The 25,403-nt window shown below is 47.2% G+C and overlaps 2 protein-coding genes across 13 annotated transcripts; one reads left to right on the top strand and one right to left on the bottom strand.

The window, feature by feature from the left end:
- Window positions 1-35: 35 nt before the first annotated feature.
- Window positions 36-1,523, top strand: Nelf-E (negative elongation factor E). Its single transcript, XM_018006180.2, has 4 exons — window positions 36-245; window positions 310-830; window positions 893-1,059; window positions 1,121-1,523. The coding sequence occupies exons 1-4, from the start codon at window positions 165-167 to the stop codon at window positions 1,195-1,197; spliced, it is 846 nt and encodes a 281-aa protein (XP_017861669.1). The 5' UTR covers window positions 36-164; the 3' UTR covers window positions 1,198-1,523.
- Window positions 1,447-24,956, bottom strand: LOC108613007 (uncharacterized). 12 transcript variants are annotated; one of them, XM_018006164.2, is made up of 9 exons: window positions 24,790-24,946; window positions 22,312-22,455; window positions 19,825-19,959; window positions 14,674-15,713; window positions 13,090-14,606; window positions 6,344-8,318; window positions 5,494-5,729; window positions 5,162-5,410; window positions 1,447-4,774 (listed from the first exon to the last, which is right to left on the bottom strand). In XM_018006164.2, the coding sequence occupies exons 1-9, from the start codon at window positions 24,839-24,841 to the stop codon at window positions 2,119-2,121; spliced, it is 8,004 nt and encodes a 2,667-aa protein (XP_017861653.1). In that variant the 5' UTR covers window positions 24,842-24,946; the 3' UTR covers window positions 1,447-2,118. The 12 variants fall into 12 exon arrangements, 8 of the variants coding, with proteins under 8 accessions (XP_017861653.1, XP_017861655.1, XP_089322963.1 ...); XM_018006166.2 differs by lacking the exon at window positions 24,790-24,946 and adding an exon at window positions 22,990-23,305; XM_089466837.1 differs by lacking the exon at window positions 5,162-5,410 and having other exon boundaries at window positions 24,790-24,947.
- Window positions 24,957-25,403: the final 447 nt, after the last annotated feature.

Here is a 25,403-nt window from a genome sequence, read left to right as displayed (position 1 = left end):
AATATTTTAAACCATCTGGCAACACTAATACGTTACCAGAAGTATCTATTTAATCACATTTGGCATGATCTGGTACTTTTAGTAAGAGTGTTTATACTTTTGTGTGTTATTAAAATATTGTTGAAGAGAAATACAAGACACTTAAAACGTAACAAAATACCAAAATGGTTTACATACACTTTCCAAATAATCTAACAGAGGAGGAGCAGATGCTCCAAGCCAAATATCAAAAACTGAAGAAAAAGGTAGACACTCTGGCCAAGTGGCGTCTTGAAGTGCATTCTTTATAAGTATTTCTTATTGTTATAGAAAAAAGCTTTACAAGCTCACAAAGCGCCCAAGCAGGAGCCAGAGAGCGCTCTTACATTGAAACGGCCTACAGATGCGCGTGATGCGAGGGAAGTGGCTCGTAAGCTGATCAAAAGCGGTGCCATTCCCGCCATACAAAAGCAGCAAACAAAGCAGGACCAAACCTCATTTAAGCGGCCAAAGGGCCAGGAGCGTGCCAAACGTTCCACCTCAGAGACGACTGTGGCTGCGTATCAACCTTTCTCATCGACACAGAACGACGTGGCACAGGAGACCATTATCAGTGAAATTATAAAAGAGGAGCCACGCCGTCAAAATTTGTACCAACACTTTGCCACGGAACGCGATCGTGAGGAACGTGGGCTGACAGAGAAAGTGACGCTAGATGCTACGCAGCCAGAGAAGCCTCGCGCTGGCAATACGATATTCGTCTCGGGCAACAAAGTTACTGAAGAGTTTCTTAAGAAAACGTTCAACGATTATGGCACCATCGTCAATGTATCTATGGAGATTGAGAAGAGGTGCGTGTTGAGCTGTTTATAATGGTAAACTCATATATATTAATAATCTATGTGATTTGCAGTCGCGGATTTGTTTCGTTTGCTAAGCCGGAATCCGCAGATCGCGCCATAGCCGAAATGCACGGCAAGAACGTGAATGGAATTGTCCTGCAGGTGCAACTAGCTCGCCGCCAGCCGCAAATTGAGCCCATCAATGATGCTTCATCTTCAGCAGTTTGGTCTTCCATAGGTAAACGGCTTTAATTTAAGTTATGCAAGTATCGTTATCTAATTTCCTCTTTCGCTTGCAGCTGCCAGCAAATCGCAAAAGGGAAGTCACAAGGATTTGCGTCAAATGGTTCAATATGATGATGATTTCTTAAAGTAATGGATTTAGCCTAGTATTTAATTTGTATCATAATTTCTTTCATTTCATTTCACACATTTGGTAAGTCAGTAAGTTCATTTATCATGTTTATGTAGTTTCTTGCTTTATTGAAAATACGTTTCTCTATAAGTTTATATATAAAGAACTTACATATTTTTACCCTCGCGCGGTTCAAATCAATTGCTTCTTTGTAAATAAAAGAAAAACATGCGTATATAATGCATTCATGAGAAGTAAAACAATTCATCATTTATATGTGTATTATACCTAACTCAGGTCTAAATAAAATTTATATATTTAAAATAAAATAAAAAAACAACAATCGATTCTTTAAGTATTTAACAATTCGAAAAATAGAAAAAATGAGTGAACAATATTTAGATATTATTAAGTTGACTTTGTCTGTTCGCCAACAAAATTGAGCCCCATTCTGGATAGCTCACCATATATCAGGTAGCTAATAAATGATTTACTTAGTTTAAGTACATATTTAATACATGATCTTTAGTTATTGTTGTTGTTGCTGTTGTTGTTTTGGGAGTATTGTAGAAAAACATGATATTGTTCTTGTATTTCGGTTAGTATGAGATATATGTTCTATATAAGTCAGTGTGTTTGTTACTGAACTGGGATTGATTGACTGATTGACTGATTGTTGTTCGATTGATTAGTTGTTAAGCTGCGACTAGAGTAGCACAGGCATCGCCTCTCACTTTGCATCCTTCCTAAAGTATTTATTTTGTTAGTATGTAGTATATATCATTAATGTTAAGGCCTTTGGTTTCGAGCGTTCGGCTGGTGCCCGACGCTTTCTAAATTCGTTTCATGCTCCAAAATGCAAAGAAAAATTGCCCAAGTATCATTTGGTATACAAAATATCCAAGCCACAAAATGTCCAAAATCTGGGGAGCTCTTTAGATTTCACGTTTGCCTACCCTCGTTGCTCGGCGGATTGAAGTAGTCCCAATGGTGTGTGTGCACCTGGCGACCCGTCAGCAGAAAGACGATCACAGCGAAGGTGATCAATATGAAGAGCACCATCAGCGAGGATATATTTCTGGGCTGCTGCACCGGCTCAACCTCTCCGCGGACAAAGTGGGTCAGGTGGTTGATTATGTTAATCAGCTCTAGGCTACAAACGGAAAGGAACTGTCGACCGGCCTGCGCCACTGTCTTGGGCTGATCATCATCGAACTCCTCCATTGCCTGTGTAGCGCTGCGCGTGCGCGAGCGACGCGAACGCGAACGAGGACGCGCCCTCTCGAGTTGTTCCTCCAGCTCTGAGTCGGAGTCGAGTTCCTGTTGCTCTTCGTGCACATGGCGACGTCGGCATTTGTGTGGCGCCTTGCGTTCCGAGCTGCCAGGAGCAGCTGCTGCTCCTGCCTGCTCCGCTTCAGCACTGCGCTGCAAGTTGTAGAAGGCCAATGGAGCCAGGGATTGCAGATACTCGACACTGGGATACACAGGTGGCGGTGGTGGCAATGGAAGCATTGCGGCTTCTGTTTGTGTCTGCTCGTCCAGATTGCTCTGGGTGGCTGCAGGCGTTGACTCATTGATCTTGCCTTGGCGTGGCGGCTTGGTGGGTGGCTCCACATCGCTAGTGGCGGGTTCACTGCTGGCTTGACGGCTCGTCTGTGTTTCGCTGGTCAGCAACGATGGACGCTGCTCCTTGACACGCTCCACAATATCGTCTATAAAACCGGGTGGCAGATTAATGTTCTGCACCACCAGCTGACCCGATTTGCAGGCCAGGTCATCGGCTGTGACTTGCCCGCCGTGCAGCTGGGACACCTGAATCTGTCCAGCCTGCAGCGCATGCACCCGCAGTCGCTCCACCTCCAGCTCCTGGATGTGGGTGGGCAGCTGCAGCGGAGGCGAGGCTCGCAGCGCCTGAATGGGCGTTAGCTCGCGGCTCACCTGCTCGGCAATGGTCAATATTGAAGTAGCTGTCGGTTCGACGAATGTGGTGGATTTACGACGTGGCGGCGGCAAGGGCGTCGCCTCTGGCTCGGCTCCTGCTGCTTCTGCGGGCAGTTCTTGGCTGTAGGCCGTAGCAGGTTCGGTGGGTAAAGAGGCAACGAATTTGGCATCGACTTCTGCTTCAGTGGGCTCATGTACAATGGTCTTCCTAATGGGTGCTTCTTCCACTGTAATTTGCTCCACTTGTGACGGCTCCTCTGGCTCTACCTCGGATAAAACAGGCTGTGCTTCGGATAAAGCAGGCTCAGGTTCGGATAGAGCCGGCTCAGCTTCGGATAGAGCAGGCTCAGCGTCGGATTGAGCCGGCTCCATTTCAGATTGTACAGTTTCTACCTCGGATGGTGCCTGCTCCACTTCGGACAGCACCTGCTCTGTATCAGATAGAATGCGCTCTTCCTCTGATAGCACGTGCTCCTCTTCGGATGTGGGTTGCTCCTCGGCGAGCGCCTTTGCTCTCGACTCTGCGATCTCTGCTTGTCTGTACACGGCCAGCATCTTTTCCATTTCCTCTTGCAGCTCCTTTTCGAGTGCTTCGTCCAGCTCCTGGTCTGTCGTCTCTCCCTTAGGTTGCGAACTTTCTTCCTCGTCAAAGTGATCAGAGTACTTCTCATCATCCTCTTCATCGTACTCGCTTTCTCGTAGCGTACGCTCCACTTCATCATCCTCCAGCTTGCTGTCGTAGTCACTCTCGAGCTGCGCCTGCTGCAGTTGCTCCACAGCTGCCTCCAGGTCGGCTGAGCTGGCTGCATAGTCGCTAAGGGCGACCTCGCCACGCTCATCCTCCTCACCGGCTGTTTCCACGTCAGATTTGCTCTGCACCGAGCTATCAGACAGCAATCCCTCACGTCTTAGCTCCTCCTCCTCACGACGCAGTTCGTCATCCTCCAAATCAGCAGCGCTAATGGGGCGCACAATCAGCGACGCTTGCACCGTGGCATCGCCTTCGATGCTAGGCGTGGGCACGCGTCGCTCTATGATTACAGCTGACGATGGAGTCTGTGGACGACTCAGAGACTTGGAGCGATCCGCTTGTGAAGATGCACGTGAGCGTTCCGATAAGCTGCGCTGATTAGCATCACGGAATCGTTGCAGTCCCTTGGCTAGCTGCTCATCCTCTGTGAGCACTGGAGCGCCATCCACCTCATCCGGCTGCTGGGCCTCTGTGCTGCGCAGCAAATCCTCCAGCGTAGTCTTACCACCTGTGGGGCGACGAGGCTCTATAATTTTCATATCCTCCGTAATCTCAAACTCCTCGCAAATAAAATCATCTGGCAATGGGTCCGTTTGTGTGGACACCTCCACCTCGAATTCACCCTGCTCGGTACTATCGGCCGTCGAGGAGCTAGCCACGCGCTCGCTGTCCTCGTCCAAGCCGCTGCCGCCCCTCGTTGAGCGTTTTTCGCGCGGTGGGCGTGGTGGCGGTGGCAGCGGTCGGAACTTCATTTTGTTGATGACCTCGCCGGACTGCAGATTCGAGCGTGGGGACTCGGGTCGCTGTAGTGCGCCCGGCTCCTCGTAATCATCCTCCTCCTCCACCAGTTGCGCCTGCTGTCGCTCCCGATCCCGATCCGGCTGTGCGGATGGCAAGGTCGCGTAGCTAGGGAATAGGGTTTAAGGAGCATTAGAAACGCTTGGTCTCGGACTCGGGTGGAAGCAAGCGGCAAACGAAACAGAAGGATTAGGCAAATAAAAGCTGGGCAAACTCGTGTGAGTGCGTTTTTGTTGTGTTTCATGTTTAGGTTTTATTTGTAAGTATGTGTGTGTGTGTGTGTGTGTGTGTGTCTACAAGGTATAGTATAGTATTAATTAGCAGTATTTCTGGGTCTTAGCTTATGGCGCTTAAGCCTAATTGCTTAACAACAAAAACAAAACTTAACAAAAATGCATTCGAGACAATTTTTTAAAAAGGTCGCAAAAAGTCACAAATCAAATCAAGATTTAAATAATATTTCAATGCAAGCGTCGCAGCAGCAGCTGTTCTTACTTTGACTTGAGCAGCAGGCCGGTGGTCATCTCCTCCAGACTTGCAGCCGATCTGCGACGCGGCGGCAGTGGCGAATCCTCGCTAGGTATATACTGCTGCGGCGGCGGCGGGCGGGCCGGAGGCGGGGAGCCACGCGAGCCGCGTATGCTGGGCAGGGTGGCGAAACGCTCACCGGGCGAACGTGTGAACTTCTTGCGACGCGCCGGGGGCGTCGGCTTTGGCACGGGCTCCTTGCGCACCACCGCATAGCTAGATGGAGGAGGGAAAGCAGAGAGCGCACACCTAAGCAACAATTTGGCCAGCGGAGACCTAATGCGACCCCCGTTACTCACCCATCGCTCTCCAGCATGTCGATGACGAACTTCTCCTCGCTCTCAATTCTGGGCGCTGCATCCTTGCTGAGCAGCTCCGGCTTGGTGTGCACATCCAGGATCAGCGATTCGGCGCCACGCGAGGTGCGCTCATCCTCGGAGCGCTGGGTGCGGGCCGAGGTGCCGTCCGTAAAGGTGTCGGGCGTGGCTAACGGTATGTGATGCTGATATTCGTGCTCAGTGCGATAAACAATTACCTGACAAACGACACAGATGCAACTCCATATAGTATACATATGTATATAGGGAGACGGTGCTTTGCTAAATACCAAATTTAAATTTATTGGCATCGATCCATTCCACTGACAGAACATATATTATAACAATGTGCAATAGAATGCTGTACATAGTAGTACCTCAATTTAGTAGCTACTACAATGCGAAATTCTTGAATTTTAACATAATGCACTCTAAATAGCGCTAGCACTATGAGACTGCCCTATATTATATAGCTGACTTGGAAATTATTTGTCGAAAATTAAAAATTTAATTTGAATTCTATCATATGATTGGATCTAGATATGTTTACATGCCAGACTAATACTCTATACATATATAAATAGTAGTACTACTATATAGAAATACCTAGCTGAATCAGCTCTAGATACGTTTCTACGTCAGACTACCTTATATATGCATACTAAAGAACAAATCTATTAATATAGATCAGACTTAGATGTGTTTATACAAAGGAAACAATCTATAAAGTTGTTATCTGAAATACTTTACTACCTCATATATAAGTACTAAAGAAACCATCTTTTGAGTTATTATCTTTATATTATATAGTAGTTTCTCATTTTGTACTCACATCTTCGTGTGGCTGCAAAAAGGTGTTCGATACTGATCTACCACCAAAGCCATTGATGAACGAGTCCGCGTCCATCTCCACAGATGCGTCGTCGCGTGTGCGTTTCTTTTGCCGTCTGGGTGCCTGTGGGCGGGTCTGTTGGGTGTTGGGCTGCTCCTGGCCAGCGTAGTTGAGATTGTTGAGGGCCTGCTCCGATTCCGTTGGCTGCTCGCGCATGGGCGGCCTCAGGTACTCCTCATCGTCGTCGAAGTACTGGATGCTGCTGCCGCCATCCGCCATCGGTATGTCCTGGCTGCCCTCCATGGAGTATTTGCTGCGACTGCGTGCCTTGCGCAATGGCCGCTTGGGCATGAAGTCGCTGCCGTTCTGTGACATGGACAGATCGTCGCCGTAGTCGCTGCGCTGGAACTCCTGCGAGTCCTCGAAGTCGGGGCGATAATTGCGATGCAGGCGGCGGGGCTTGGGCGGCGGCACATCGTAATCGCCGAAGTCCTCAGTCCTCGCGCGCTCCTCCTGCCGCGCGGAGCGGCCGACGTGCTGTAGCGCATTGGGCGCATCGTAGCCCTCGCGTATGGCATCGCTGATGTATTGACGCAGCTGGATGTTGTCCTCGGAGATGCCGCGCTTGCGCAAGAAGAACTCGTCATCGTCGATCTGCTCCATGACGACCTTCTTGCCGGAGCTGGCCGTCGACTGGGCATCCTGCATCTCATGGTACTTATAGTAACTGGCCTCCGCATCCATTTCGGCCTTGCGCAGCAGCTTGTTCTTCTGTATATCCTTCTCCGTCCAGCCCTCAGCATCGTGGCTATCCTCAGAGCGCAGATCCGAGTCCTGGTGCACCATGGGTCGGCGCTTGAACTCCCTGGTGCGCTGGCTGGAGATCTCGTGTATGGCGCGATTCTCCTCATCGAACTCGGCAAACTGTTTGCTGTCCGTCACGCCACCAAGGATGCCCATTTCGGTCTGTGGCTGCGCCTCGCTGGCCGTATCGCCCTCCAAGTCCTCCTTCATGCGCCGCTCCAGCGAGGACTCCCTGTCAAAGCTTTCCAATTCGCTGCCATAGCGTCTGTAGCGCGAGCCTTCGCTGTCATTGTAGCTCACATCGGAGAACTTGTCCGCCCAACGGGAGCGCACTGGGCCTGGTCCACGGTCGCCCTGCGGCGAGCTCGTGGAGGTCTGCGACGGCTGAGTCTCGGTGCTGGGTATGACGCTGACACTGAGGCGGTCTGTGCCCAGCGAGGATTCCATGGGCGGCGGCGTCTCCTCGACGGGCTTCTTCTTGCGGAAGGCGCGTGGATAGGTGCCAAAGTTGAACTCGAACTTCTTCTTTGCAGGCGCCGGCGCCGCATCAGCCGTGGTGGCTGGTGACTCCGTGGACTCGGTGGGCAACTCGGACTCGTTCTCCTTGAAGCTCTTGCTGCGTCGCAGCTTCAGTGTGGAGAATTTCTCGGGCAGCTTAAACTTGGACATGTCGGGCTTGTTGAACTTGGTGAACTCCGGGCGCTTTATGTCCCTCAGCTTGGACATGTCGGGTCGCTTAATATCGGGCATTTTGATTTTTGAGAACTCGGGCGCAAATCGTCGGCGCTCCTTGGCCTTGGGACTGCCCGAGACGGGCTTCGGCTTAGGCTGCGTGCGTAGCTTAGTGCGCAGCTTGCCCGCCTGATTCCGGAGGCCATCCTGCATCTTGCGCGTGCGATCTTGGGCGGATGCCATGAAACTCTTCTTGCGATTCTCCGGCTGCAGTGGCAGCTCCTCCAAAGCGCTCGAATCCACTTGGCTGGTGTGTATCTCGTAGTCCGTGCGAGACTCGGTGCGTGGCGTGATTCCAGCTGAACTCAGTTCAATGTCAACGTCCATGGGTATCTGGAGGCTGCTGCTGTTGGGGGCGGGGGCGGGCGCCGGCTCAGCTGCTGGCGCGGCTTCAATCTCCCGCGCCGGCGACACACCCACGGGCTCGTATTCATGATCACTGCAAGAGGAGAGAAAGGGGGAACAGATGGAACATATTATTAAGCATTCTACATAGGGATGACAATCGACATATATATGTTGCTCTGTTTGTGATTTGCTGCAAGCGAAGATTAGTTAAGCCGTCACCCTGTTCTCATTGCTTTGGTTTTTGGAATTTCTGGGTGGCTGTGTGTGTCTGGAGGGGTTTTCGGGTTGTCGGGTTTTGGTCTATGCCGACGGTGGGGTAGCTGTTGCTTACCGAGAGAAATAGGTCCGGTCGAGGAAGTCGATGTGATCTTTTTGCTTTTGGGTTAGGGGCGAATCGGACTCAAATTCCGCTAGACGCGATCTACGCTCATCAAAATTGAAACTAACCGTCTTTGTCATGCGAGCCGGCGACCCATACAGCTGCTCATGGGAGCCGGCTAATCGGCCACGGTGATCTTGCGACTGTGTGCGTGGCTCCCTAACAGAAAGCTTGCTGCTCCGCAGGCCAAGGCGCTGCTCGGACGGCCGATATACCTGGCTGCCACTGCCCGTAATGTGAATGGGCACGGATATGAGCGGGCGACTGCCAGTCGATGGATCCTTGCTGACCGAGTGCCGAAACTCCGACTCACTCTGCGACCAGCTCATGCCAGGCATCTCAATCTCGCTGGAGTAGAGATTCCGATTGCCGGCCATGAAGCTGACGCCCCCAATGCTGCTGACGCCCCCAATGCTGCTTAAGGTGCCCCGCGGCACAGACGAGACGACAACCGGGGCGAATGCCTCGCTGATGTCCACCGAGGCCCGCTCCGAGGCGGCAAAGTCCTCTCGGCTGCTGTACATGGTCTGGGCATGGGGAGGTGGCACCAGTGGCTTTGGCGGATGCGAGCTGTACTGGTCCATCTCATCGACCTTCAGCGAGAAGGTCTCTGTCACTCGCACAGATAGCGGCTCGGCGTCCTGGCGCTTCAACACGTTCGACGTGCTGCTGACTATCGACATGGGCTGGGGCTTGCTCTTGGCGAATACAGAGGTCAGCCTGCTGGGCGAGGGTGACTTCTCCCGCGTGATCGACTGGGACTTGTCCACGAATGGCGAGGGTGAGCGTGAGCGCTGTGGAGTGGGCGACTTCTGTTGCTGCTCCTGTCCCTTGGAGCTAAACATGGACTTGAAGCGCGAGGCATAGGAACTCTTTACTTCAGGTGAGGCCGCCTGCACGTTGATGGCACCTGCAATCGTAGCAGGAGCAGAGCTGGACATGGGCTGCCACTTGGAGGCTCGCTCCGGCGAGAGCTGGCGCTCGGGCGTGTGTTGGCGCTTCAGCTGTGAGGCAGCAGCTGGCGTCGCAGTTGGCTGTGCGGGAGGACTGCTGGGTCGACTCGAGGGCAACTGCAGCGTGTCCATCAGAGGCGGAGCTGCAGCAGAGGTCGTTGGCGGGGTCTGCGGCGACTTTGGCCGCCTGGATGGCCTGGGACTGCGGCTGCGATGCTCGACGGCCTTCAGCTCCTCATCCCGCACGAGCGCATCAATGTCCACAACGGGTACTTCGTTCACAATCTCAATTTGGGTCAACTCATCCACCTGCAAGGGCTTGACGCTCAGCTCGCTGGCAATGGACGGCGGACGCCTGGTCTGCGTCTGTATGTTGTCTCTGATATTCACGAGATTGTGCTCCTGGGCAATCTGCTCCAGCTCCGCCACAGTTTCGGCCAGCGGATCGATGGGCGTGACTGTGGGCTTGTATGGACTCTCCTGCTGCCTCAAGTCTGATTCCAGCAAAAACGTAGGACGCACTGAATCACAGCCGAAGCGAGAAACATCAATGGGTCGATTCTGTGGCAGCGTTGCGTCTGGCGACTGGTTCTCCTTGTTTTCAGCGCTGGGACGCATGTAATCCGGCGACAAGGGCGGCTTGGCATTGCGAAAGTCGCGGGCTCCTGGCGCTGGCGAGGATTGGTGTGATGAAAATTGGGGTGGGCTGTCTGACATGCCCGGACTGGGCGTGGCGGCAATCAGATTCAACTGCGGCGGCTGCAGCGAGCCCGGCACGATGCTGGCCTGAAACAGATCCGCATTGGAGGTACGACGACTGGCGCTGGCCGAGCGCTGACCTCCATGTCCTGCACGACCCATGGAAGTGGGTATATTAATGTCCGCACAGTAGAGGTCCGTCTTGGAGTTGCCCACCGAAATGCGACGCAGGGAGGTGCCACTGCGCATGGACACGGTGTCGCCGAAGCGTCCAACGCTGCCCGAGGAAAATCCGCCCACTGACAGCTGGCGCCGTCGGCCCGCCATCAGAGCACCGTGAGTGCCGGGCATATCCGGTTCCGTGGCATCCGAGATGCTGCGCACGACCAGGCCACGCGAACGAGCCGTTTGCTCCAGCTCCGGATAGCGTTCCATGAAGCTCAGATCCACCGAGGGCGCCACATCCGCATGGCTAATCACCTCAAAGCTGTGCATGGACAAGTCGTCCGGCTGCACGTGATAGTGGTCATCGCTGTGGTGGCCCTGCCTGGAACCAGGTCGCGAATCCACGGGATTCACGCGCTCCGGCAGCAGCGAATCGCACTGAAAGAACTGACAGGCACAACGCACATCCAACGAGGCGCCGCTAGCGCTCTCCACGCGCGACACAAAATGCTTCTTCTCAGCGGGCAGAGCGCCCACCGAGGCGGAGCGCCTCGAATTGAGCATCGTTCAGCCGTCGAGCTGCTAACCCGAGGAGTGATGTGGCGATGTTGAGATGAACGGATGAACGGCTGAACAGCTGTCGCTGCAGCTTTGCCTATTTACTTGGCCCTGGTCCGTAATCCGCTAGATGTAGCTATTGTTGTTGTTGTTGCTGCTGCTGCTGTTGTTGTTGTTGTTGTTATTTTCGCTTTTGTTCGTCTTAGTTTCGTTGTCGTTTTGTGGTTCGTGGTCGTTGTCTATTTTTAAGCATCACCAAAGCAGCCGCCGTCGTCGCCGTCGTCGTCGCCTTTGGACATTGAATTTATAATTTTCTTTAGATTTTCAGCTTTTGCTTTTACAGCTATTTTTTGCACTATTGAAAATTTGATGGCGAAACGAGCTTTTTCTAGTCTTCAAGCCCTATTCGAACTGGGCGCTTCCAGCACAGATGTCTTTTGTATGTTATATAGTTCAGATTCTTGATCTAGATTTTCTTTCTATCTTTTCTCTTTTTCCCTTTTTTTTTTGCACTGCGGCCCGTTCGAGGCGAGCGTCTACATCGTTGCGATTTTCGGCCAGGACTGAGAGCTTTTCACATTTTGCGCGACACAAAAAAATTTTACGAAATTTTTCGTTTTTGAATATGTTGTTCTTTAAAATTAGCAAAAAGCACACACACACACACAGTCACATATACATGCTTGGGGCGACAAATACATCGCCAATGGGCAGCATGAATTGAATTTGTAGTTGTCTTTAATTTCCTCGTTTGAAATCCCCATTTCAACTGCGACGTCCACTGCGACTGCGACTGCGATGCCGACGCCGACTGCGCTGCTTGTTCATAATTGGGATGTGGCCGAGCAGCAGGAGTAACAATTTGTTGGCCTGCACTTAGTGGTTCTATTTTGAGCAATGCGCCGCTGCCGCCTGCCGGAAATCTTCTTGTCATTCGTTGACCTTTAAGGCGTTTGAATTATTCGTGTTTTAATGTAAGTTCATGTCACAGCATCGCTCATTCAAATAGAATCATGTGCAAGTAAATATATAGTTAAGGAGTGTAGAAATTTAAAATTTACTGGTTCCAATTGGTGTTGCGAACTATTTCCAGAATTAGCTTAGCAATTCACGAAGCCAATCATATAATAATTTTTTGTTGTAAGTCCAAATATCTGGATGAACTAGTTCCACCTTATCCACACATATCTGATGTTTCTTTACCTAATTCCAGCAAGTTAAACAATGAACATTTACAAACATATAGGTTTTTATCCAGTAATAAAATGAACTAGTTCCGAACTTAGTTCATATATTCCATTGACACTCATTTTGTAGATTATTGTTAGATTTAAGATTCCATACCAATAACATGCTTGTTTTTGGTGAACTAGTTCCACAAGCAGCTCACCTATGCAGTTAACCTATATTTCTTATTATTTAATAATTAGTTTGCCTAGTGCTCATGTGAACTAGTTTCAATACCTTTGAACTAGTTCCATAAATGAACAATGCAGTATAAACACAATTTTTGATCCTTTAGATAGTTTCACAGTTTACCACTCATTAGTTTGTCTTAATGCTTATTTGTTCAATTGAACCAGTTGCTGTTCACCAATGATTTTTGAGATTTACCAACACCAGTTTCGAATCGAGGGGGACAACACGGACGCTTACAAATTTCCTCTTGCTTATCGCAGTTCTTACCTTGGGTCTATATCATGTTAAGAGTTAAGAGCCGTCTCCAAAGTGCTACCCCTTACCAATACTTCTTGGTTGCTCCACTGCTGCTGCAGCAGCAGCAGAGCGTCCAAGTGTTGGTTAGCTTCAATCGCCAGGTTCTGTGAGTGGGCGTGGGCGTGCGAGTGGGCGTGTAGGTTGAGGTGTTGTCTGTGTGGTTGTTGTCGGTGTAGTGGTAATCGCGATAGTAGGGCTTGTGTTGCTTGTACCGGAGACTGTGCAGACGACGTCGCAGGCCGTCGCCATCGACACCCGGCACGAGGGTTAGTAACAATTTCATAAGCAAGTCAATTGGGTTAGAGTTTCTGCAAGACGGCGTTGTGTTGTGCTCCGTGTTAGTGTTGTGCAAAGAATACTGGATAGAGATAAGGCCCCAACCCCGGACTTACCTATCGCTCTTCAGTTTGGCCGCCGTTGTGGCCGCCTCCAGCACATCCTCGGGCAGCTCGATGTCCTCGCGATGCGGCTCGGCCTCATCCTCGACGTGGGAGAAGGTCACCTTCTTGTCGGATGGCGCCGGCGAAGCTTCCTTCTTCAATGCTGGTCGCAGCTCGGTAATCTCTGATGGCTCGTCGCTCTCCTCGACAACGGGCGACAGCTGTGCGAGACGCGCACGGTCTTCATCCGAGGACGTGGAGTCTATGGACGAGAGTGGCGCCAAGAGACCCACAGATTTCTCGGCAGCAGCCACGGCCACCTGATCCTCCTCGCTGCTGCCCATGCGATCGAGGGGCACAGTCTTGGCTGCCTCGATGTCATCTACAGTGAGATTATCTTGACGTATTAGCGACTTCTTCAGTGCATCGAGCTCCACGATGGGCTGCTCCAGCGGCAGCTGTGACTCCGCGTGGCCAATCTCCTCGTAAACATGTTCACGACGCAGCCGTGGTGTTTTCTTGGGCGGCGTCTCCACCTCCGTCACCGCCTCCGCCTCTACCTTCGCCTCTGCCCCGATTGGCTCCTCGACAGCCTCTGTTGTTGGCTCGCTGACTTCCTGGGCGGGCGTTTCAGTCTTGGTCTGCTCCACGGGCAGCTCAATGATCTCGTCCGGCTGTGGCACGCTGGCTGCTGCACTGGTGCTGGGCAGCTCATCCTGCTGCTCCTCCTCTTTGGTGCGCTTCCTGCAGGGCGATTCGTCGTACTCCACCAGCTCAAGCACATCATCGGAGTCCTGCTTCTCTATAAAGTGCGGTATCTCGCCGCGGGTCGACTTTGGTGAGGCTTTCAGCTTCATAATCTTCTGCTGCTCACCCAGGACGATTTTCTCGTCCTTCTTGAGCGTAATGCGCTTGATATTCAAGCGCTTCTTTTGGCGCTCCGCCAAGCTCTTGAGCTTCTTCATAATGTCGAAGCTCTTCTTTGGCTTCTGCTGCTGCTTCTTGGGCGGCTTGTCTGTATTCGGAACTAACGATCCTGGCGGCGGCGCTAGTTCGTGCAGACTGCCCTGTCTACTAGGATTTGCCGAGCTGCCGGGCAGCGACTGAGCGTCGGCCTGAGTGCGTCCGCTGCGCCTGCGCTTGATGATGTCACGTATTTGCGCTAGGCGATTCGTTTTCCTTGGCCGCGCGTGGCCTCCAACGGCGAGCACCGAGTCGGAGACACAGGAGATGCACTCGCTGAGCGTGTCCTCGTTGTGGGAGCGGCGCTCTGAGTCGTCGGAATCTTCCGACTCCTCGCTGCTGTCGTCGTCGTCTGTGTTGTCCAGGACCTCGTCCTCGGACAGATCCTGTATGTAGCGCTCGGTTTCCTTGACCAGCACCTGCTCGTCGTAGCGCACCTTCTTCAGCGACTTGGGTGATTCGGACTTGAAGCGCAGCTCCTGCGACTTGCGCAGCAGCAAAACAATCTCCGGCTCCTCGTCGGGTCCCAGGGGACGCTTGTACAGATGTGTCCACGGATAGCCACCCTGCAAACGGACATTTGATGATATATATTAGATAATGTTTATGGGCTTACGGGTGTTCCTGACTTACCCGCTCTCTGGCCCTGCGGAGATCCTCCCAGCGATAGGTCTGCAGCGGCACCGGCGGCTTGTCTAGGCTGCTCTGCAGCAGATACTTCTTCAGCGACTGGTAATACTCTCGCTTGCAGTCGGCGGACAGACGCTTGGCCTCCGCATCCGTGTGGGTATCCAGGCGATCCTGTTCGAATTGTGGCAGTGAGTCGATGAACTCCTTGCGTTGCTGCTCCTCTGCCTCCGATTTGGGTGTTGGCACTTCGACAAGCTTCAGCTCGTTGGCAGCGATTTTCGTTGAGTTATCTTCTGTTCGCGCTTGCTCCAAGGCAATCTTTGGCTGCACCTTGGTCTTGAGTATGCTGGTCAGCTCATTCAGTTGGGCGTCCACCTGCTGTGAGAGCGAATTCACTGCGGTTAGCTCTGACTTGAGCTGCTCTTCCTGCTCCGCCTTGGCCTGTGCTACATCTTTGCTGAAGCTCTCAATTAGCTCGCGCTCGATGTCTTTCACCAGCTGCTCGGCAGTCTGACGCACTGCCTCCGATGCTTCCGTTGCTGCAGCTGCTGCAGTTGCTGTTGCCGTTGCCGTCTCGTCTACTTCGGCAATTTGATGCGACGGTGCGAGAGTCTCTATTGGCTGCTTTGTCTTGGCGCCCGCTGGCTCCACCTCAATGGCATGCGAGACTCCGTCAGCCTCGACCTTGGATGTGCCCGTCTGCAGCTCCTGCTCGATGGGCGGCAGCTCCTTGATGCCAACGCCGCTCTGCTCTGCCCTGTTCACGTCCTCAATGAGATGAGATTCAAAGTCCAGCAAATGCGACCCGCCCGGCGTGGTGGGCACCTGTGTGGGCTGATTCAAACCGCTGACTGGCAGTTCGTTGTTATTCTCAAGGGCTAGCTTCAGTGCCGCCTTGCTCTGTTTCTGTATCGGTGTCTCTCCCTCTTCCTCTTCCCCTTCCTCTTCCCTTTTCACTTGCAGCTGAGCGTCGTCGCTGATGCCGTTGATCAGCAATATGGTTGGCTGCTCACTTGGGCCAGTTCCAGCGCCAGGAAGCGACACTGCAAGAGGTGAGCGCAGAAACAGAATTAGAGATTTATTTACTTACGGTGCGAATGCAAAACAGTTTCACAGGTGCTAAAAATAATATGAACAGATTTGTTTTCCTTCGAGACGACAACAACAACAATTCGCAACAATCGACAATTACATAAGACAGCGAGAGTTGTACATAGGCAGAAACAAGGACAGAGATAAAGAGAGTGAGAGATCGACGGAGACAGAGAATGAGCGTGAGATCATGAGAGACATTTGCGAGAGCCACAATGTATCTGAAAATGTTGCAATTACGAAATTCACCAAATTCCTTGCTAAAATATTTACCACAAATGGTTTTCACTTAACAATTTCGAAAATTTCGTTTGGTTTTTTATTTCGATTCGTTTTCGTTTCTCCAAAATTTTTTACACACACATAAAAAATGGTTCGAATTTGCATTCAGTTATAGTTTAATTATAGTTTATGCATAATTTTGTTCTTAATTTATTTCTTGCACTATCCTCGAATTGTTTTGCAGCGCCGCGAGCCGTGCACTGAAATTGTCCGGGGCCAACTGGCATCGAGCGCCAAGCAGCAGAGAGACGCCAACCCAACCTGGCAGCCAGCAACTGAGCTGAACAACATTTTGCTACTCTCCTCAACAATTGCTTGCTTTTAAAATACAATACTAAACAGCAAAAATTTGCTTTTGAAATTGAAATTGTTTTAGTTCTGCTTGTTTGTATTTTTTATTTTTTTTTTTTTCGCTTACGTATTTTGTATTTTGAATTTGGCCTGGCTGCCTGCTCTTTGCCTTCGCTTCGCTTTGGCGTTTGTGCTCAATTCGAATTTGGCTTTTTGTGGCCGTCTGTCGGTGCTGCGATTTGTTTTGTTTTGCTTCGATGTGTTTCTTTTTTTTTTTTTTGTTGGCCGCGTTAAAGAACTTGCTGCAGACACAAACTGGAAAATCGGCAACGAGTTCAACTCGTAAACAAATTGCTCAGTTTACTTTTTAAATAGACACACTCGGATTATGGCTAATTTAGCTGTGCTCCATAAAACACCAAGAGATTTAAAGCAACTAGTTGCACTGGAGCAGCCAAGCAGCCTCCAATTGCTGCACACTATTTCATACCTAACATATACCCTGTAATTGTAGGCAGAGATTAACTAGAAGATAAACAACAAAAGTATTTACACTAAGTGTAGCCAAAGTAAATTTATAAGAATTATAAATATTAATTTTTATAAATTTATATAAATTTCATAATATAAATTATATAACAAATTTAAAATATTTATTACTAAAATTTATATATTTTACTTTTTTTTTATAATATTTCTTTTTAGCAATATCTCAGTTCAACAAGACAATTCTTTTCAAACGAAAATATTGAATATGTATATCTATTTCTATTTTTCAATTTTTACGATATATATATTGACCATTTATATCGTTTTCAAATATATCATATTTAGATTCTTGCCAAACATATTTAGCTGACCGACTGAGCTACCCCTTTGCCAGCAATTCAAGTGCTCGGCAGGCATTAAACATTTGATGTGCCTAATTTTCATTGATGAGCCGTCTGACTACATTTTATGGCTAACAGGCACAAGACTTGGCTGTTTGTTTGTATTTTGCCCAAATATACATATCGCGCAGATACACATATATTAAATCCCAACTACATACACTTGTAGCTATTGGACTCAAATGTTTTCAGCTGACGTCTAACGTAATTATGAAAAAAATTATTATTTCAGAGCCGCAAAATAAAAATGTTAAATTGTTTCGTTACGCCTTTCAGATTTTGGTTGCTGTTTGTTTTGTTATTGCGCTCGCTCTCTCTATCCCTCTCTCTCTCTCTCTCTCTCTCTCTCTCTCTCTCTCTCTCTCTCTCTCTCTCTCTCTCTCTCTCTCAGTGTGTATGTATGTGTGCCACAATGACGTAGAGAGTGAGTAATTAAATTGCTTTTGCCTAGCTGATTGGCTCAATATTATCTATCCCCAGATATATTAGCAAAATATTATGCACTGCTGATGACTTGTCTGAAAATCTAAAGGAGCGCCATGATATCATCTTGAAACTGACTTAAGAGCTAAATATAAATATTTTAAATTTACAATCTTACGTTGCCCACTTAGCCAACCTCTGCTGTACTTATATCAAAGTCTATGTCTATATACGTAGCCATATCTCATAGCTGTGTAAGTTTTCAACACAATTCGAGCGTAACTGACATGCTTGGCTTGCATGGTCGCCACACACACATGTGTACATACATATATGTTGACTGGTTTGGCTTTTGCCTTTTCCCATAATAAGATACCCAACTCAAATTCCCGTACATGAAAATTGACAATTTTGGTCTTTGCATGCAAGTTCAAGGGCTCTTTGAACTGGACGTTGAACGTGGCGTATACTTAACACGTGCGTTTAATAGCGCCAAGCTGAAGCTTGAGCTAAATATAGGCGCACACTCGCAGTCGCACTTCAATTACACACGAATACAATGCACAACAACAAAACTAAAATAGAAACGCTACACAATTACAGTTTGTCCACTTATTTGATTAATTCGCCGTACGCTGAACTTTTTCGCATTGCATAACAAAGCACGCGAATCGATGGCAAGCCGGGCCAGGCCGGACCGGTCCGGGCCATGCCGGGCAACCTCTACTCACCGTAATAGCCAGCCACGCTTAGAAAGACGTATACCATAATCAAGTTAAATAAATAAATAATTGTAAATTAAAATGTTAAAAACAAAACTAAATAAAATATAACAAAAAAAGTTGGAAATAATAAAATCGAGAGGCGTCTCTCGAGCTTCACATGTTCGACGTCTAATCGCGCTTGGAATACTACGCAAAGCAAAGCAAAGCAACGACAATCATTGCGACGGCGACAGCGACGGCGACTTTTCACGTTTGACGTTGTCATTAACGTAGACGAGCTGCTCTCACTGAAGAGCGTATGTGCAACCCCTTTCCCTCCACACACACACACACTTACGCACACAATGGTAAAGCAGGCCAAGCTGAACGAAATTTGCATTGCGGATCAAAGCAATAGCCAAGGTCGCCCTTAGCTAGCTTTCATTCTCTCTCTAAATATGTGCTCAGAATCATTTAAGCAGCAAGACTTCCAAATAGCGGATGCCCAATATTAATTACATATAATTTATATGCCATAGCCAGCAGTTGTTGCCAGAAGTCAACAATTTTCGGCTGGCACACATTGCGTATGCGTTATGCTGCGAGCCAGCGAATTGTTTGAAAATAAATCTGTGACACAGATTGCAAGTGCCCGACTGCAATTGCTGTGTGTGTGTGTGTGTGTTTCTGTGTCTCTTTTAGACACCCTAATTATTGTAATTATTGTTGTTCATTTTACTTGGGCTCAAATCAATTTGAAGTGCATTTTAATAAATGGTTTGGGGTTCAGCTTTGGCATGATTACCCAAAGCGCATATTTGAGTAAACAATGACCTTGACTGGACTGGTTGGCATTTTAAATTTATATGCCTATAAATATAGTTCAGGGCAAGCACACACACACAGTCACACACTCACGCACACACTTAAATAAATTTCCTTTACGTCATATTTGACGATTGCCTCCAAAACACGCGACGACAATTGACAGACGACAACGACAAACCACACACACACACACACATACAGAGAGAGAAACTAGACGTGGGAGCAGAGAACACAAGACAAAATAGAATCAAAAATCAAACAAGCACACAAAAAAAAAAAAAATAAAGGAAATATACAAAACATATACAGATATATATAACGTATACGCTCCGTATGCCGCACATATGTAGATGAGAATTACGCTGAAGACTGGCAAAAACGCAAGACAAAAACACACGCTGAATGTGTATAAATAAATGATATGTGTACACAAATATATATCTATCTAGATACATATATATGCAGGTATTGGAACGGATATTCAACTATATATAATGCATTCAATGACAAGACACCGATAAAAATGTTTTCTTTATGTTCTTGTTGATGGTTTGGTTTGGTTTGGTTGGCTGAAAGTCTGAGCTTCATGAATGAAAACGTCCACAGAATGGAAATGGGCCAAAAGGTAAGGTAAGGTGCATTACCAAATACAGGTGCCATGCAAACCAGAAATCGCGTCAAAGCGGTGCCGGTGCACGCAGTGCGATTTACTGTTGTTGTTGCAGATGCTGCTGCTGCTGCTGCTACAGATGTTGCTGCTGCTGCTGCTGCTGTGTTGCCTGCAATTAGGTCAATGCTTGTGATTAGAATTTTTGGCCTGAACTCATGTGATGCTGCTGCTGCTGCTGCTGCTGCTGCGGCAACTGTTGCTAATTGCAAATCAATCAAATTTCCATTAGACGTAGTTGAACTGCTGTTGCCTGGCATCTCGGCCAAGTTGTGCCATGGAGACGCTGACTCATTCGAGCTTCAGTGCGAGAGTATGCTAATCAGCGAAGAGCATGATTGATTAGTAGCATTGCGTTGGTTCGTTCATTTTAGCACATTTTGTTAGCGCTGAATTAGCTTCGGCACATAAGTAATAAGATATGTGAATCTCAAACAGAAGAAGCAGCGGAGACATATGTAGATATATAGTACATATATATCTATGACTTGATAATGAAGTTTCACCTGCAAACTCTTCACAGACACACATATATAATAGATATATTTATGCCCGACTGATTTATCATTTCTGCTGCCTAGCTTAAAGCATTTTGAACCCTGTCACATAGTTTTGTGCGACATTCCCGCTGTCATAAATACCCCAAAAATATTGCGCAATCATAAAATGTTAATTGTACTCCCAGACAAGCCTTATCGCCGCAAGACAAAGCCATTCGGCTGATAAGATAAGTCTGAAACTGATCATATGCCTGGCTACTAATGGGCTGGTCTACGTGCTGTACTTCCAGTGTGCAGCCTGAACTTGGACTGGACTCGTAAATGAAGTCATGCAATAGAATAGAACTCAGATATATACTATATATATTCATATACCTATGTATGCAAACAGCTGACTTCTTATCTCTTTGCTTCAAGTGGCAATCAGCATGAATCTGCGCTATTCAAGTACCTAAATTGAAATGGGAAATGCTTTGTTATCAGTGCGGCGAGCTTGTGGCATCTGCCACTTGCTTCTCGGGCAGCTGCATTTCACTTTCGTTTAGCTAATGCCCAGCCATATACAATACATATATCACAGCGGCTGCCGCAGCCTCTGCTTCTTCTGTTTCCTCTTCTTTTGCTTTTCTCTGGCTCATTTGCATTTTGATTGATGTAACGGCAAATAGTGAGAAAAACCCGTTTGTTAGTTCACACAGCGTGAAACACGCCCCTGGGTGCAGAGCAGCTGCCAGCAGCTCAAACAAAACCTGAAAGCCAAATCGTATGCATGCTCTAAAGATAACTCTAAAATATGGGCGCTATAATGAGAAATTATTAGGGCTCTAACTGTTAATACTGTGTGCAGTTGGAATAGCTGAATAGGAATGCAGTTGCTCAGGCAAGAATATTGAGGGGAAGAATGATAAAAGTAGAAGGAAAGCAAAGACTCTTGAGTGGAAGAATGAAAGAAGTAAAATAATAGTTAGAAAATTGATTTTAATTTTTATGATACACTTAATATATGGAAACTGTTTCTTTTAGAAGCCATTTTTAGAATACATATAGATATACATTTAACTACATTCCATAATTCCTTTTGATTATATATGTTTATATACATAGATACTGTGGGGTTCGTGGCAAATTGCAGATGATTATATATTTTACAGTATAAATTATATTATTGACGTCATTATTGATGACATGAGGCTTGCATTTTGAAAGGTATATTAGAATAGATTACAGCAGATTACATAAGTAGCCACGCCCAATGGGGCGTATGGGCTAAAACCTCTACAGCTAGTATATGAACATTTTACAATCCTACTCTAGAGCTGTATAGCTATAAAATTTTACTTAGTCTACTACGTTTAAATATGGCCCACTTAACGATAGATAGAACTGTAGACCTAGAGTCATGTCAAATAGTAAAAAATCTTCTGCTTTCTATAAATCAAGCGAAGCATCTTTAGTCGGCTACGCCCGACAGTAAAAACTTTATTTGTTTTATAATCACAGATCTCTCGCTTCAGATGCTAAAACAATAAGCAACTTTGTTGCAGTCCATGTGTAAATACACACATATATATGTATGTGGATGTGTTATGTGTACCCTATACAAATACTGTTTTTACTGTGGTTAAAGATGATTTACAGTTCTCGTTAGATATTGCTGAAAATATTGAAGAAGATGCGCTGCATTTGCGGCGCCAACTAGCGACTGACATATTTTGGCAGCTGTTCAAGTTGAGCACAGCTGAGCATTAGGGCGGCGACGACGACGAGCAGGGGGAGGAGGCGTGGCAGCCACATAATAAGTAATGTGCTATATATATATATATATATAGAGCGATATATAGATTCAGAGGCGAGAGCAGCAAAGGCAGCATTACTCGCACCGAAGGCTGTCGCCCATGCGGCGTATACGCAACGTCTGCCAACTAATCATGTGGATTGGCCCCAAAGTCGGGCGCGCTGCCTACCTTCGTCCCACGGATGATGCTGTGTGGTGTGTGATGCTGCATTGCGCGCTTTGCGTCCTTTCTTGTTGCGTTTGCCATGGCCGTTGCCGTTGCCGTTTGATTCCATTTTGTGGCTTGATTCGGTTGACTCGACTTTTACTTCAGCTACAAAATACACGCGCGCAAATTATTATATATTTATATACATATATCTTTTTATATAATTAATATATATGTTTTATAGTCCGACACACACACAGACATATGCACTGAATGACGCACAGTGGCCACAAGTGACATTTGGCAAGCTAACACACACACATACACACACAGAGAGATAGTCATACACCCGCCGCGTTTTTTGTCGCTTTGATTACTTGGCGCAGAATATATATGTATATGTATGTATATACATCTACTTATATCTGCATATATAGATATATATATATGTATTGAAAATTAAGATTTTCTCAAGTTATTTTTAATGCGGTGATTTAATTTTTGTCACACTCACTCACACACACACAGGCAAATAAACACTTGTGGCACTTTTTACTTTCGTTTCGGCAAAGATTTTTCATTTCATCAAAAAAAACTTTATAGGTTTTCATATTTCTTTTTTCAACCTTTTTATGTCTAACTTGCACGAGTTTTAATATAAATATATATTTTTTTTAATATTTGCTTTTCTTTACTAACTTTTTTTGGTATAGTTTTATCAGGCAATTGTTGTCGCTGCCGCGGCTGCTCGTCGTCAACTATATTTGGAAACCGGCCTTCGGCGGGGCACCCGGTGTCGTTTGCTTAAAGGTTTTTCGTTTTGTATTGTATTTGTTGCTGTTGTTGCTGCTGTAGAGTATTTAGAACTCGATCGAGTTGAAAATTGAATGAAAATCGCGCACGGTAAACCGTCGCGTCCATGCGTTGTCGTTAGCTATCTGCCGTCGTCGATTGTCGTCGATCGTTTGCCGTGCCGAGCGCGACTAATGGCTAAATGGCTGGCTGGCTGGCTGAGTGACTGAATGGGCGGCACACTGGCAACGAGAGCTTTTACTTTTTGGACTGTCACTCTGGCTGGGTCACACGCTCTTTGGACACACACACACACCTATTGAAGAATATGTATATATGTGTGTGTTTAGCTTAGCTAGCCCGTCTACATATATAATTGCCTTTTATTTTGTTGTCCCAGTCGTGTGCGCAATTCGCTATTTTAGTTTTTATTTTGGAGATCCATTGCATTGCTTATCACATAAAGCTTACATATATATACATATACATAGACATATACAGACAGCAGACATTGTCTCTGTAGCTGCTGCTTGCCTTGGCTATGTTTTCTAAAACAAAAGTTCATCAAAAGTTTTTTATACACTAGTTGCTGATTATGATGGCACTCGACAAGTTCAAGTTCTGAGCGTTGCATGTTTTGCATGTCAGACATGTTTGCTGGCAGAGTTCAATTGCCTGCCTCATCAAATGCCCTTTGTATGCGCTCAAGTAGCAGCAGTCGGCAGTCGCCAGTCAGCCGACAACAGGCTGCAGTCTTCAGGCTGTAGGCAGACCAAGTTGTTTATTCTTGCTGCTGCTGCTCATCAAGTTCATTCCACTTGGCATTAAGCAGCGCGCCAAGGAAACATCTCAAGAATGCTGCAGCACACGGCACTGACAGTGAGATGTGATCTGTTTATAGCTAGCCGGCATTTAAGTGTCTGCCCAAAGAGCACTAGCTGCCAGCCAGCCGAGGTGTTGGACTGCCAACTGCCTGGGCTTGCCGCACATAATTAAGCGCTGATTACGCATACGACCCGTAGGCCGCTCCCCCAGTCCAGCTCCAATTGCAATTTTATGGAAACTTGTGCTTGGGCCCAAAATGTCATTAAAACTAGAATTAATCGAATATTAAGTATATGGCAGCTCTATCGGTCGCTTATCATAAATCGAGTTGCGAACATTGATATTTGACCTTTGATGGGGTGCGTGTGGATGATTGTATGAGTGGGCGTTAAGACTGTAATTACAGCGACATGGCAACAACAAATACAAAAGCGTGCTTAACAACAACAACAACAACAACAACAAAAACTGGGTAACAATAGTTCCTGTCGATGGAACGTGACACACGAAAATAGTATAAAAAGTAACACACAAACACACACACACACATAAATACATCTACACAGACAGAGTCATTGTAAACGAGCAGCTGTAGTGGGAGTCGTAGAAGTACCTACAATACAAACGGCTTCCAAGTCGAGTTGATTGACAGGATATAGTAGTTGTGGAGCAGCAGCTCAGTGGCATGCAATGGTTGGGGTGCGGATGGTCAGAGCGTTAATCGAAGCGCACACACACGTGCGTGCGCGGATGGGTGTATATATGTGTTCATTAAATTCCATTACACTATAACCATTTAAAGAGGCATTTATCGATTTGCCCTGCCGAATTGTATAAAAATGGTTTTATGCATATTCCATCAAATACGTATTTGAATCTCACTTATTGATTGTATAGCACTCCAAGACGCAGCAGCTTCAATTTGCATCCACATTTAACGTACAGACAGAGAGAGAGGCACTAATAACAAATATTCACTTATATATAGATATATTTATGGATTTGATAGCAATCAAAATCCTTTTACACCCAAGGACACGCTCCGCGCGTACGAGCGGCAACAACAGGACTGATTTGATGGGTCTGTCTGGGTATTTTACTTTTTTAATTCCCATTACAGGAGCCCGTAGCACTGTTTTTGTTTATCGCTGCGTTGCGTCCTCATTCCAATTGTTGTTGTTGTTGCTGTTATTGTTGTTGCTCTTGTTGATGTCGGCATTTTTCGTCGCCAGGATGCGGTCGGCGTGCGGCAAAGCAGCAAACCTCAATGCACTGCCGAAGCGAAACGTTCGCCATTGTAGAGACATGCGCATTTCTCCACTTGGTTGCTGTACATGATAAGTAACGGAAAAGTTAAATTCAAATTATATTTAAATAATAGCGGGTTTCGTTTTCTGTTTCTATAATATGATTGAATTCATGTTCAATATATTCAAATTCGATAGTTGGCTAATCGATAGTTCGTTTTAAATGGGAATGCGATCAGGCTAGCGTTG

Source organism: Drosophila arizonae, chromosome 4 (assembly GCF_054131065.1).
Source record: "Drosophila arizonae isolate 15081-1271.41 chromosome 4, UAZ_ARI_1.0, whole genome shotgun sequence".
Taxonomy (NCBI): domain Eukaryota; kingdom Metazoa; phylum Arthropoda; class Insecta; order Diptera; family Drosophilidae; genus Drosophila; species Drosophila arizonae.
Note: the sequence above shows the minus strand (reverse complement) of the source record. Positions and strands in the feature narration are given on the sequence as shown.